The sequence below is a fragment of the Rhinatrema bivittatum genome, chromosome 6 (assembly GCF_901001135.1).
Source record: "Rhinatrema bivittatum chromosome 6, aRhiBiv1.1, whole genome shotgun sequence".
In the NCBI taxonomy this organism is placed as follows: domain Eukaryota; kingdom Metazoa; phylum Chordata; class Amphibia; order Gymnophiona; family Rhinatrematidae; genus Rhinatrema; species Rhinatrema bivittatum.
This window is the reverse complement of record NC_042620.1, coordinates 99107599-99122554: the sequence shown is the minus strand read 5'-3', so window position 1 is coordinate 99122554 and position 14956 is coordinate 99107599. Positions and strand designations below refer to the sequence as shown.

General features: G+C 43.8%; 1 protein-coding gene across 1 annotated transcript in view; it reads left to right on the top strand.

The window, feature by feature from the left end:
* LOC115093623 (sodium channel protein type 2 subunit alpha-like) overlaps positions 1–14956 on the top strand; it is a 655694-nt gene that overhangs the window by 419147 nt on the left and 221591 nt on the right. Inside the window, exon 18 of the mRNA XM_029605639.1 lies at positions 510–630. Within this exon, the coding sequence (XP_029461499.1) occupies positions 510–630 (121 nt within the window). The remainder of the gene's footprint in view (positions 1–509; positions 631–14956) is intronic.

Here is a 14956-nt window from a genome sequence, read left to right as displayed (position 1 = left end):
TGGCTTATGTGGAAAACCACATTCACCTCCTGCATGCTTTGAAAATCTTCTGAATATGTTTTTTAGTGTTTCAAAACATCACAAATACTAGTGGCTGAGTGTTCCGTTTCATGACAGTAGATATGCTGAAAAATCTAAAATTGTACTGCTATTTGCCTAGTGGAGGCCCAAATCTCCAGGGATAAATCCAGCCCTACATGGACTTCAGCAATGATCCTACAACAGTGTTATGAAACAAAGAGTAACACAATGGAATTTGTGTTGCTCATTGATAATAATACTAAATGATTACATTTTACATTTTCTTATGAAGTTCAGCTTCTTGGTTGAAGAGTTATTTTAAATCCCCTGTGTCAAAGCTGTATGGTGGTGTTTCTTATTAACTGTCAATGCCAGTTGACATTATATAGTATTCCACAAATAATTTTCATATGGAACTTTAAAATGCTGATTAATCCCTATAAATAATGGTAATTTAAAATTATGTACTATGGGATTTTTATTTGCAGAAGCTAAACATGTCCAGCTCATCTGAAGGAAGCACAGTTAATATTAAATCTGCTGGGGAAGGAGAACCAGTAGAAATTGAACCTGAAGAAAACATTGAACCAGATGCTTGTTTTACAGAAGGTACCAGAATGAATATTGTCTATAAATTCTAGTCTTTATTTTACAGTTTTATAATTAGATCATGAAACAAGTCACCTACCCTTAATGCTATCTTTATATATTGTAAATCAGTATTTCATAGTTGACATTTCTAATGAAAAGCAAATGAAAAGAAAAATTCAGTAATGAGTTGAAAAGCCAGCAACATCATTTGTATTATTTTTGGGGGGAAGAAGAGAAGGCATGTTCTGTTTATTTGTTTTATTGATTATTTCTCTTGTAAAAAAAATAATATATTAAATATTATCTATTATACCAGTAACATGATGCTTTTATGGGACACAGATTTTCACTGTAACATGAAACCTATTCAGATCTCAGTGACTGCATTTTAATTTGTTAATGCCCTGACTAATACATTTCTAGGCATAAAACATCGATAAACAAATTTTGTATTTCAGCCATGGTTGTGTATGTGGCAGGTATACCTTGCACTCTATCTATTGCACCTGGTTCTCAGCTGCATGGACTGAACCAAATAATGTTCTCCAAAATATATTTTGTCTCTGCGATGAGAAAGGTAGGTCACACAGCCAGAAATGACCCAGAGATAGGGAGAGAGTAACCAGCCAGGTACACAGAGGGCACTGCAAGGAAAACAGCAAAGGAGAAAATGAAAGAGAGAAAAGGACTGCCACTTTTTGAATGAGAGTGACAAAGGCTACTGGGAGATTGTACTCCAAGAAAGGTATGACTTAATACTAGTCAGAAGAGAGAAACTGATGGCAGAGGAACTTACCATTAAATGGAGAATCCAGACGAGATTACTTAGGAAAAGCAGAATCTTCCATGGGGAAGGAAATGCCAAGAAAGCAAAAGACACATTTCCAGTGAAATAGAGAGTAGCAGTCGCATAGCAAGGGGGCGGTGGGGGCCAGTGCCTCTGGGTGCTGGTTTAAGACGAGGCACAGCAGCTTTGTCTTGAGAGGACAAATGCAGCAGGAGAGGCTGCGGCGCTACAGGCAGAGCCACACCCGCTGGTGACTGAAGAGGAAGAGAGACAGCCGGCGGCCGAAAACATGGAGACACTGCAATGTTCCCTTTTATCTGCGGGGGTGGTGTAGTGGAAACTGTTTGCATCCACAGGAAAAGTTGTGGTGTACAAGCACAACTTCTGCTTCCCCGACCCCAGCTCAGGAAGGCCAGCGGGCTGAGATGGAGCTTATGCCACCACAGCTTGAAGACAGGAGGAGGCCATGTGTGTGTGTGAGGATCTGTGTGTTTGTCTGTGTGAGGGCTTTTGTATGTGTGTCTGTGTGAGAGCTGTATGGATGTGTGTGTGTCTGTGTGAGATCCTACATGTATGTGTGTTTGTGTGAAAGCCTGTGTGTCTGTCAAAGTCTATATGCTTGTGTGTGTGTGTGTGTCTATGTGAGAATCTGTATGCATGTGTGTGTCTGTGAGTGCCTGTGTGCATCTGTGTGTGTGTGCCTGTGAGTGCTTATATGTTACACATAGGCTCTCTCAGGCACACACAAACACCTAATGTGTCTGTGAGGGAGAGAGAGCCTGTGAATGTGAGACAGAGGGGAGTGTGTGTGAGAGCATAGGCATATATATATGAGAGTGGCAGCCTGCATGTGAGAGTATGTGAGTGTGTGTGTGTTTTTATAGGTATATATATAGGAATAGGAGCCTGCAATTGAGAGAGAGCATGTGAGAGCCTTTGTATTCGTGTGGGAATGTGAATCTTTGTGTGAGACAGCATTTAAGAGTGAGAGTCTGTGTATGTGTGTATATGTGTGGAAGGGGAAGGGGGATGGGAATGGGAGCCTCCATATGAGAAAGAGGATGTGAGAGTGGGAGCCTGCATGTGTGTTGTGTTGGAATGGGAGACTGCATGTGAGAGAGTGCCACTGGTGTAGCCAAGAGTGGGCCGTGGTCCACCAATTTTGGGCTTAGGCTCACCCAATCAGCATTGCCCAGTGCCTGAAAAAAAAGGCCCTGTTGCAAGGCCACTGCAGTGCTCATCCTGCAGCGGCCAGAGAAAAGGAGGCTGTCCCACGGGGCTACTGCAGTGCTCATCCTGCGGCAGCCCAAAAAGAGAAGGCCATGCTGCAGGACTGCTGTGGAGCTCATCCTGTGGCAACCCGATATAAGGAAGCTCTGCCACAGGGCTATCTTTGAGGTCATCCGAAGAAGAGAAGGCCTTGCAGCAAGGAGGTCCAGAAGAAAGAAAAAAGGTAGAGGTCCTCATATAGTATGTGTATGTATGTGTGAGAGAGCATGTGGGAGTGGGAGCCTGCATGTGAGAACATGTGAGAATGAGAGTGAGAGCCTTGTGTGTGTGTGTGTGTGTGTGTGTGTATGTGTTTGTGAGAATTAGAGATGTGAATCGGAACCGGAATTGGTTCCGGTTCCGGTTCTGATTCACATCGTTAATTTTTTTTTGTGCGGCCCGATCACGGTTTTGTTTATCGGCTGCGCCCGAGCCCATAAACAAAAAAACCCACCCGACCCTTTAAAACTGTTCCCTTAGCTTTCCCCACCCTCCCGAACACCCCCCCCCCCAAACTTTTTACAAGTACCTGGTGGTCCAGTGGAAGTTCCGGGAGCGATCTCCCACTCTCGGGGCCGTTGGCTGCCACTAATAAAAATGGTGCCGATGGCCCTTTGCCCTTACCATGTGACAGGGTATCCGTGCCATTGGCCAGGCCCTGTCACATGGTAGGAGTAATGGACGGCCGGCGCCATCTTTAAAAATGGCGCGGGCCATCCAGTGAGACCCTGTGTGTGTGTGTGTGTGGGAACCTGTGTGTGGGAGTGGGAGCCTGTGTATGTATGAGAAAGAGAGAGCATGCAAGAGTGGGAGCCTGTGTGTCAGAAAACATGTTGTTAAGAGAGCGCATGTGAGAGAGAACCTGTGTGTGTATATGAGGAAGGAAGGAAAGAAGACAGGAGGAGAGAGAAGAAACAGAAAGAATAAGAGACCTTGAGAAAAGGAATTAGGAAAAGACAGACAAGGGGAAAAAAGAAGCTGGGACCAACCAATTAGAAAAATACAATAAAAAAAACAAAGAAAAAAATATAATTTACTTTTAGCGATTGGAATATGCCATTTTTGGGAATGGGAATGTGCATGTCTTATATATTTGAATTCTGATTTTTTGTTCAGTATTCCACTGTTCACAGAGCCTCGGTTTCTCAGGCTTTCCATTTCAGTATTGTTTACATATTTCAGTTTCTAATTTATAGTCCCTTATTCTGTAATAGGTAAGGGTCGATCTGTGTTCTGTATGTGTGACTGAGGTGCAGTATTTCGGCTAGCGTGTAGTTTCTCTATAGGGATTTGTAGCAGTTCAGCTTGTTGTTTGCCCAGTAGGTGGTGTATTAGTGTTTTAGGTCCTGGTATTGCTACCTTTTCATAGATAAGGCTGCCGCTGTTTGAGTCCTGAGTTACTGGCAAGGTTCTTTTTTTTTTTTGTAGGGTGTTTGTGTTAGTTCATAAAGTGTTTGGCAATAGAGGGAATTTGTTTTGCTGTTACTAAAGTAATACTAGACTTTGAATATATTTTTTTGCATGTCCTACTTCTGTTCTGCACCCATTGCAAATCTTAAGTTCTTATTATTATCATGACTTGTTATTTTATTATAGTTATAATATTCTCTGCATTTTGGGAAAAAGAATTCATAAAATAATACATTCGTATTTGTTTTATTATATGATTGGATCTGATATTTCTGCTAAGTGTTCTTTCTTTATTTTTAACCTGATATTGTGTATTTATAAACTATAATAAATTAATACAGATTAATAAAACATTTTGAATATTGGTAAGTGCTTCAAGTAATTTAAAGAAAATATTTTAGAGCATCATTCATGATGCATGATGATTGTTGCATGCTACTTAGAAATCCATTATCAGGTGCACTCTAAGGAATTACTTAATCGATAAGAGTATACCTGTATGCCTACTGCGCACCCATATTAACCTTGGGGTCCCTCCAAAAATTCAGTTCTTGCTACACCAGTGGGCAGCAGGATCCTGCCAGTGGGATTCAATAGAAGTGAGGGGAGACTGTCTTTCTATGCCTCAGGCGACTGTTTTGACCTTGGCTTGTGGTACTGGGGTGGGGAGTGCAGTGCTGCTGGGCTTAGCCTGGGGGGAGGGGAGTGCATAGGCATTAGAATGATGTAGACCACCCGGGACCTGGCCCCACCAAGCTTTCTAGCTGCCAGACTCCTGAAGATCTTCAGCATTTTGGCTAGGCCCACAAAACCACTAATGCTGGTACAGAGAAGCTTTCGCCCCATAGGCTGTTCACAGCAGTCTCTCTGTTAATTTCATTTTGGGGTTTTGTATTAGTGTGACTTTCTGTAACCTTAAGCATTAACACATGAAGGATGGATTTTGGAGGGGGGGGGGTGCGAGGGAGATACACAAATGCATTGGTCCCCGTACTCTGGAAACCCTCACTACACCACTGGAAGCCTGTCGAAGAGGATTGTGGAAAGCTAAGACTTGCCACTCCAGTTGGTGTAGTCCATTAAGAGGACTGGAGCGTCTGCTACTAGTGGCTAGCTCTATGACAAAAAGCAAAAGAGAAGCATTGAGGTTATGTCAGCTTCTGTTTAAACACTTGCTATACATATGTGGAGTGCCTCTGATGTCTCAGTGATATGAATCTGAGTTGTCATTAGGGAAGAAATAATAAAGACAATCTTCTTCCAAAATAAAAGCTTTATCTTCATTGAACAAATACAATTTGTGTTTCTATTTCCAAAATTTGTTTTGTTTGTTGCTAGAACCAACATAAATTATTTTTCTATTATTAATATTATGTATATGTTTTTATTGTAGTTCTAATAGCTGTATTGGCTGTGAAGAAAATGTTTTGTAGACTGTAATATCTTTTAAAGGCCCAACAAAAATGATATTTTAGTACAAAGGCTTTCAAAAACACAGGTTTCATCATTATAGGTTTTAAAAAAAGCAAATAAGTGTAAAACCCCCTCCCCCTTCATGGGATGCATTGAAATTAGAAGGGTCACAAAGTTCCCCAGGCTGTTCTGCTTTGCCCCAGACTTCTCCTTCTCTCACCCTCACCTTGCCAGAACCCCTGGAGATACCAGGGTTTATCCGTTTGGGGGTGGGTGGGGGAGAAGATGAACCTCTTGGGTCCCTGGGGCAGCCATTAATTTCACAGTCACCCAGCTCTTCAGGATTACTGGTCAGTGGGATTCTCAGATTGGAATGATCTCCATGGGGAATTCAGGTAACATATAACCATGGGGTCCAAAATGGTGTTCAACAAAAATGTACTCACATTTTGAAAATAAGAATCCAAACCAGTATTGAGAAAATCAGAAATAACTTCAGGAAACTCATAATCCAAACAGCAGTAGTCTCTGTGTCCATAGTAAATCCCCTAGTTGTTCTCCCAAGTGAACCAGTGTCCAGTTCTAGAATTGCTTCCCCTTGGAGGGTGGAATAACCTCCCTAAAGTTCCAGCATGAAACAAGGGCTGGAAAAGCTGTTAAAAACACCTTGTTCAGAAACAGTTCTTCAAAAATCAGATAACCAACAGGCTCTGAAAAAATCTCTGTCTTCAAAAGTATCCACAATCTCCAACCGCTACTGTAGACTGGTCATAAAGGCAAAAGATCCAGAACTCAGCCCTTCAAGATTCCCGAGTTTGCCCTTCTCTCAGGAAACTGATTCAAATCCAAAAACATCAAAACTCCAACACACTTCCACTCTCACAGTCTCCACACACCATAAGCATAATCCATCAGGTTTGCAGAAAGAACCCTCCTAATCAGTCCTCTGCGGGAGAAGCATTGATCCAGATCACATGCTCAGGGGGGAAATTTATGTCCCTGAGCCAAAGCCCACAATAAAATAGGGAGGAACCCACAAATGCAAAAAACCCTAGATGCTTAAAACAGGGCACAAAATATTAGTGCCAGGCAAGCTGGGTCATATAAGGAATCCAAACTGAATCGGGCAGATTCATTTCGTATTTTGGAAAATGAATATAAATGCCCATTGCCCTAAAAATCAACATGAAGTTTTGGTTGCATTCAGTTTCATTTCCCATTCTATGAGAGGAGCAAAGCTGCAGTTATTTTTCTCCTCAAGGTGGATACTAGCAACCAGCGATGTCACACTATAACCCTAGACTTACTTGGACAGAGAAGCAGAACCAATCAAGTGAAACATTTTTTAACCAGAATGTCCTAGCTGACATCTGCATGGATTGACCATGATTTCTTCTTTTTTTTTTCAAGTTCAAAGTGAAAGGAAGTTTGAGCCAGGCATCATTTCACTTCACTTGTCCCTGGCAGCTGGGTGAGAGATAGAATAGGATTTTGAGCTGTGAGTGCTGATGAAAAATTGAGAAAAGAAAGACTAGAGATAGTGACAATTTAGATGAGCTTTAACTGTGCTTTCCATTCGTTAGACACAGACACTTTCAATGTTCAAAATATTTTGCATGTTTTGCAAATTTGCAGTGAACACACACAGTATAGCTGTAACATTGGAAAGAAACACTCAGTGCAAGCTCTCTTTAGGCTAAACCTGATATTCAAAGCAGATCCAGTGCTATTTAGCTGGATAAGCGGGGCTTACATGGTTACATGCACAAAAAATAGGTGTGTACTGGACGGATCGGGGGCGAAGGGAATTAGCCATATAACTTATACAGCTAGCTAGATATTCGAAGATAGCTGTATAAGTATACGTGTAGGTTTAGGTACCCCATAGAACAGGCGCGTAACCCCGAAAACCTGCTCTTGCGCGCGCCGAGCCTATTTTGCATAGGCCCGGCGACGCACGCATGTCCCGGGGCTTGAAAAAAAGGGGCGGGGAGTGGGTGGGGTGGCACGGGGTGGGGGCAGGACCGAGGCCTCCAGCACAGCGGCTGAGCCAGGGGATCGCGCGCCAGCACTCGGCCAGTGCGCGCAACCTATGCCTGCCAGGAGGCAGGCACAACTTATTTAGCAAAGGTAAGGGGGGGTTTAGATAGGGCTGGGGGGCGGGTTAGGTAGGGAAAGGGAGGGGAAGGTGGGGGGATGGAGGGAACGGGGAAAGCCATTGGGGCTCCCCTAGGGCTCAGTGCACGCAAGGTGCACAAGTGTGCACCCCGACCCTGGATTTTATAACATGCGCGCGGCTGCGCGCACATTTTATAAAATCGAGCATAGATTTGTGTGCATTGGGTTGCGCGCACAAATCTACACCCGCGCGTATGTCTTAAAATCCAGCCCTCTGTGTAGACTTACCCAGTCAAGTCTGTATATACACATATATTCAGCGGCATTGCATATACATCATAACTTAGCCAGATAAGTTCTAACCAGCTAAGTTATTTACACAGCCAGTTTTGAATATCTACCCCACTGTTTCTAGAGGTTTTTAATTTACAGAAGTGCACCGCAGTCAGCGTGTGAATCTGACTAGGAAAGAAAGCAAAGGAGCCAGGCTTTTTTTTTGCTTCTCTGATCACAGAGTGTTAAAGTTTAAAGTAAACTGTGCATGTAGTGATATGCTTTTTTTATACTGAACTTTGTCATTTGTGGGGAAAAAAACAGTACCTGTCTACTATTGAGATAGATTTTTACTCACTAAAAGGTAGATTTTAAAAGCCTTGAGCATGCAAAAACGGCCATTTACGTGCGTAAGTAGCCCGAGTGGGAGCTACATGATGAAAAGGAGTTGTACAAATCAACTCCTTTTCATCACTTATAAGGTCAAAAATTCTTTAATGAGGTCAATTTTACAATGGATACCTCTGTAACATGATCCCCCTGACCCCAACCCACGTCCCGAAAACTCACCCCGAATCAAATTGCCCCCATACAATGGTCCATATATAGAGGATCAGACTGAGCCCTACAAAGAGGCTTAGGCTTTCTCTCTCTCTCTCTCTCTCTCTCCCCCCCCCCCCCCCCCCCCCATATGAATGTTCATGGAGAGTATTTTTGCGCATTTATGGGCGCACAGGCTGCCCTTTTAAAATCTACCTTTAAAGGAGCACTCTTTTGAACTAGAGAATGTGTGCCTGTCTGCATTGCAGTCTCTGCCTGTGTGTGTGTGTGTGTGTGTGTGAGTGAGAGAGGTGACCTGAACCTTGAAGGGTGCAGGATATAAATGATTTTAAATAAATAAATAACACACTATTGTAAAAAGACAAAGCCATTTCCATAGGTGGTGGGCAGTGAGAAGTGAGAAGTGGGCATTTCTAGTGACTCTGTCAAATCTCCATTATAACATGGGCAATGTGAAGAAGAGGGAAGTGCTATGGTAATGGCAGAGGGAGAAGAAAAGCTTTGCCTCCTTCTGGAAAAGCACCTATAAATGCAAATCCCAGTATACCATCTAAAACTAGTAGTACCAGCACTCTCCCACCTAAGCTAAAGAGAGAGATTTATTTCATGGGGGGAAACTATGGGGCAGACAGTGTTAAGCAAGAAGAAGATGAAGTTGGAAGAAAAAGATGTGCTGCCTGCTGTCACTGTTAGTTGTATTTCTAAGGTGAAGGGACAGGAAAAGGCAGACTCATTGGAGATGGCATTGGCTCTGACAGTGGAGGGGTAAGGGAAAGACCGACAAAACAGGAGGGAAGGCTGTCTAAGAAAGCCGTTGAGGTAACAGAATGGATTAGACGCCAGATAGTCCAATTCCAAGCTTTATTTGAATGGAGACGTGATCTTTACATGTGTGCCCGATTCAGGCCGAGTTTTGCCCCCCGTAGGGGCTGCCTCAGGGGCTGTATATAATGAATTGTAATGGGTAATCAAAATAATATTGCACGATATCTCTGTAGTCTTATTTTTAGGGAACTACGATCGCAGATAGTCACTCAACAAGCAAAGTTTCTTTAGATTTAACAAGTGGCTTTATGGACCTAAAACAAGTGTTGAACCTCGTGATTGAAAATTACCAAGCAAGTCTATCGTTACACTTTGCAAAGTAAGAATTGCATTATCTGTTAAGTGAACAAAAACACAAAACGTTCTTTCACTTTTGTGTTGCTGCTTGTTTTTGAGGGTTATCACTTAAAATACACAAAAATAAGTGGCATTTATTAATATATGGGTCTATATTGAGCACTGGCAGTTAGAGGAGGCAGAAAGCAATACTGCCGGAGCAAAGAGCCCCTCCCAGGAAGAGGAAGTAGTGGAGGGTGAGTGATGCCCTTGTTCTTCTGCTACTCAGTCTGCCCTCAGTCCCAGCCCCAGCAGCAGCTGCACCCAAGCCCGCAGAGAGGGAGAGGAAGTTCTGTAAGAAAGTTGTTATAGTTTATGAATATGTATATTTTATGTTGAGAATTATTGTGTGTGTTTGTTGTCGTCGAGGTCATCCCAGAGGCAGCAACAGAGGAGAGAAGAAGTCTGTACTGGACGAGGCGGAGTCCTGGAGACCCGGGCGCCAACAGAACCAAAGTCAGACAGGGGGAGCCTGAGCAAGACCAGGCCAAATAGGCCAAGTCCAGGAGGTAGACTGAAGAGACGTCGTAGGGCAAGCTTGAGTCAGGGCTGGCGGCAATCTGGAAGCAGTGGCAAGCAAGGCTGAGGTCTGGATGAGGAGAGAGGCAACGAAGTAGTCAGGGAATGCAGAGGTCTGGGTCTGGAGAGAGGCAACGGAGTAGTCAAGCAATGCAGAGGTCTGGATTTGGAGAGAGGCAACAAAGTAGTCAGGCAATGCAGAGGTCTGGGTCTGGAGAGAGGCAACGGAGTAATCAAGCAATGCATAGGTCCGGGTCTGGAGAGAGAGGCTATGGAGTAGTCGAGCAATGCAGAGGTCCAGGCTTTGAAAGAGTCAACGGAGTAGTCGAGCAATGCAGAGGTCCGGGCTTGGAGATAGTCAATGGCGTGGTCAGGCAAAGCAGAGGTCCGGACTTGGAGAGAGCAAACGGCGTGGTCAGGCAAAGCAGAGATCTGGGCTTGGAGAGAGTCCACGGTGTGGTCAGGCAAAGCAGAGGTCAAGGTCCAAGAAGGCAATCCAAGGATAGATTGAGGATCAGGAACACAGGAATGAGAAAACCAGGAACAGGAGTCAGTGAGAATCAGGAACCAGGAATGAGGAGAATCTCTAGGAAGCCACGAGTACTTGAACAGCGAGGAGACCTGTTGCAAAGGTAATCCTAGGAAGCGGAGCCCGGGCTAAAGTACCGGAGCTCCGCTGACATCATCATCCGGGGCCACAGCTCGGTTCCCGTCGCAGGCCCTACTTAAGACACAGTGATGCACGAGCGCCTAGGGAGGGGCGCAGCGCTGAGTAGTGGCATCTCTCCACAGACCACGTGGAGAGGCCCAACGCGGAACACCAGGATCTGCAGCTGAACCGGAGGCACCAGGATCTGTAGGTGAGCCGGAGGCACCTGGGGTGGCTTGAGGACGGAGCCGGTGGCCTACCGCCGCCAGGGACAAGGGACCAGGCCCTGGATTCACTTGAGAGAGGTGAGGGGGCCGAGCCGCTGGTCTGCCGCAGCCAGCATGCGTAACAGTACTAGCCTGAAGATCCTATCTGCAAGTCAAAGAAACAGCAGCAGCAGCTGTAGCAGAAAAGCACTAGAATAACAGGAAATCAGCCTCGCAAGTTGAATCCCCGGGCCTCTTCCTCCAATGAGGTGGCATGCAATCAATCCCCAACTATATGTCAGCAGCAAGCTATCCTGGAGCAGATAGGGTGCATCACTACCTTATTGTACCATAGTAGGAGGCAGGCAACCTCAAAGGTAGTCATACACAGCATAGGGGAAATGATTTCCCAGGACAACCGAGAACATGTGATTTAAGTTAATCCCCAGCGTGTATACTCAGTGCCATACCCACATCCTGGTTCAGCTGGCCAAGGTAGAGAGGGGAAGCATTCATTTCACTAGCAATAGATGGACCAGCCAGAATACTACACATGCTTAATCTTTCCTTGATGACACACTTGTGGCAGCTGTCCAAGACAATGGCAGGCAGCAACTTTAGCAGGGGCAGAGTGGCAGGCTACAGGATGTTGCATGCCCTGGTGATGGATATTAGCCACACCTTGTGAATATCTTACCAGTAATGAGGACGATGCTAAAGAAAGCATTTGTCAGCCAGTGTTCAAAAAAGGTAATCTTTCTATAGATGGACCCTCAAGCTACCTCCCTATTTTTAAACTTTTAGAAAGCATGGTGTACTCTCAATTCTCAGATTTTATTTTAAAAAATAATATTCTACACCCCCACCAGTGTGCATTGTGGGAGAAACACAGCACTTTATTATTTTCTGTATTTAATCAGTTATTGCAGGAGTTTGATCAAGACAAGGCCAGTATTGCTGTTTGTTTTGGATGTGTCTTCAGGATTTGACACTCTGAATCATTCAGTATTGTTGGATCAATTAAAATCGTAAGGAATGGTGGGGACTATATATTTATGGTTTAAGTCTTATCTTGAATTCAGAGAACAACAAGTTCATCTTTCAGATGTTTCATCTGATTGGTTTGTAATTCCATCTATGGGGCCTCAGTGCTTTGTATTCTCTGCAGTGCTTTTCACTGTTTACCTGAGACTCCTTTGTTCTTTGTTGGATCCCCATTTGATAAGATTTAAAATGTTTGCTGATGATATACAATAATTCTTCCCTGTGAAGGATAATTTTGATTCAATATTGACTGTTGCATGTGAGAGCCTACTGCTTATTAATTCTTGGATGAATCAAAATTACCTCATGCTGAATGAGGGAAAACCAGAACTATGTTTCTCTAGAATTCCTGACTATTTAACTAAACAAAATGTCAGTAGTATATCTGTATTGGGAACTCCAATTCAGTTTAAAGATTTGGTTTGAAATTTTGGAAAATGTATTTGATTTTAGACTGCCTTTTTATTTATTTATTTATTTTTAATTTTTATATACCGAGGTTCTTGTATGAAATACAAATCACTCCAGTTTACATAAAACATTGAAATGCCCAAAAGGGAGGGGCTTTACATATAACAATAGAACAAATATATACATAATTTTCGCCCCATTTCCAATCTACCGTTCATTGCGAAAGTCCTTGAAAAAACTGTCAAAACACAATTATCCAATTATTTAGACCAGCACCAAATTCTTCTACCCTCACAACACAGATTTTGCAAACAATTTAGTACTGAAACCCTCCTGACATCACTCTCTGACTACATCATCAGAGGACTTGACATGGGTCATACATACATCTTAGCCCTATTAGACATATCAGCAGCCTTCGACACCATCAATCACTCCATACTAATCGACAGGCTGACTGAAATTGGCATCTCAGGAATCCCCCTCCTATGGTTCAAATCCTTCATTAATGACAGACACTTCAAAGTCAGAATCGGAAAGCACAAATCCAAACCCATCAATATTTCGTGTGGAGTACCCCAAGGATCTTCCCTATCTTCCACCCTATTTAACATATACCTCCTACCCCTCTGCCACCTCCTGCTGAACCTTGGTCTCCCACACTTTGTTTACGCCGACGACGTACAAGTCCTCATTCCCATCACAGACTCACTACCCAATGCCCTACTAAAATGGGAAAGTGCCCTCTCCGCCATCAACAGCCTTCTCACACAACTCAATCTAGCGCTAAACACTAATAAAACTGAACTGATGATCATTGCCCCCCAACACCTCAATCCCTTACCCACCCACGTCAGCACTCTGCACCCCCACCCCCTCCCAGACTTTGCACAATATGTAAGAGATCTTGGTGTAATTCTTGACACCCAATTCAACCTGCAAAAATTCATCACCACCACCCTTAAGGAATGCTACTTCAAACTACACACACTCAAAAAACTAAAACCTCTCCTGCATCCTAGCGACTTCAGAACTGTGCTTCAGGCACTCATCCTATCCAAAATAGATTACGCAAATGCCGTCCTACTAGGCCTTCCCAAAAATGCCACAACCCCCCTGCAGCTCCTACTAAATGCAGCTGCGCGCATACTAACAGGCACATGCAGAAACGAACACATTACGCCCACTCTCAAACAACTACACTGGCTCCCCATATCCTCAAGAATCATCTTTAAGACTCTAACTCTCATACATAAAGCCATCCACAATCCAAACATGCTTTGGTTCTCTGACACCCTCCACCTTCGTACTACCTCAAGACCTACCAGAACACCATACCTTGCAACAATACCCACTCCGCCTCCTAAACTATCCCACCTTGCTTCCACTAAACAACGCTCCATCTCCTTAGCTGGTCCCAAGCTATGGAACTCAATGCCCACCAGTCTACGCCTCGAGATCTGTCCAAAGAAATTCAGACAGAAACTTAAAACATGGCTTTTCACGCATGCCTATGCCTAATCCGCCCTCCCAGTTCCATTCCCCCCCTCTACCCCACTCCTTATCCACCCCACCCACCCATATCCACTCCTCCTCTTCTACACCCTCCCCCCTCCTCCCCTTCCCCACCCCCCCAACCTCCCCTTCCCCACCCCCTACCTCCCTTCTCTCTCTAACCTAGCCCCCCTCTTCCCCCTTCCTCCCCCCTTTCCCTTAGCTCTTCTCCACCACCCCCTCACCTTGTTAATTGAATGTACATAATAGAATGTATAGAATGTATATAGAATGTACATAAAGCCTGCATCTTGTAAATAAACCACCTTCAATCCCTCCTCCTTTCCTGTATACACTTAAAGTTCCAAGTTACCTCCCTCTCCCACCCCGTCCCTCCCCCCCCCCCCCCCCCCCAGTTATAATATCAGTTACAATGTAAAGCCCAGTTGGCTGAATTTTCTGTTGTCTGGAAACCGATGTGATGCCTCGTGCGAATGTCGGTATAGAAAAATGTTAAATAAATAAATAACTAATTGCATGTAACAATAAAACAAAGTGCAAATTGAACATAGTATGGTATAGTTTCAAGAAACGTTTGAACTCAGTATCATAGTACAGTAACGAGTGAAACAATTAGGCACAGTGTCTTAATGGGGAACAAGGGGATGGGTCGACGTGAGGGACTACTGAATAAATAGTACATGAGTGTGCGAGTATACTGAATAAATAGTACGCGAGTATGCCTTTTAAAGCTCATATACAATCTGTTCTTTGATCAGGTTTTTATAAATTGCAATTGCTATGTCACTTGAATTTATACTTGATCAGAATGACTTTCAAATGGTGGTCCAGGCCTTTGTTATGAGAGTTATTGATTACTGAAATTCCTTCTATATCGGGCTTCCATCTTCCCCCCTAATAGGGTCATTTATCAAATCGCGTTATGACATTTTCGCATGCGTTAAGCACCATAACACATGGAACAATGCAAATTTTAAAAGGAGACAGATGTCAGAAAAAGTGAGCTGG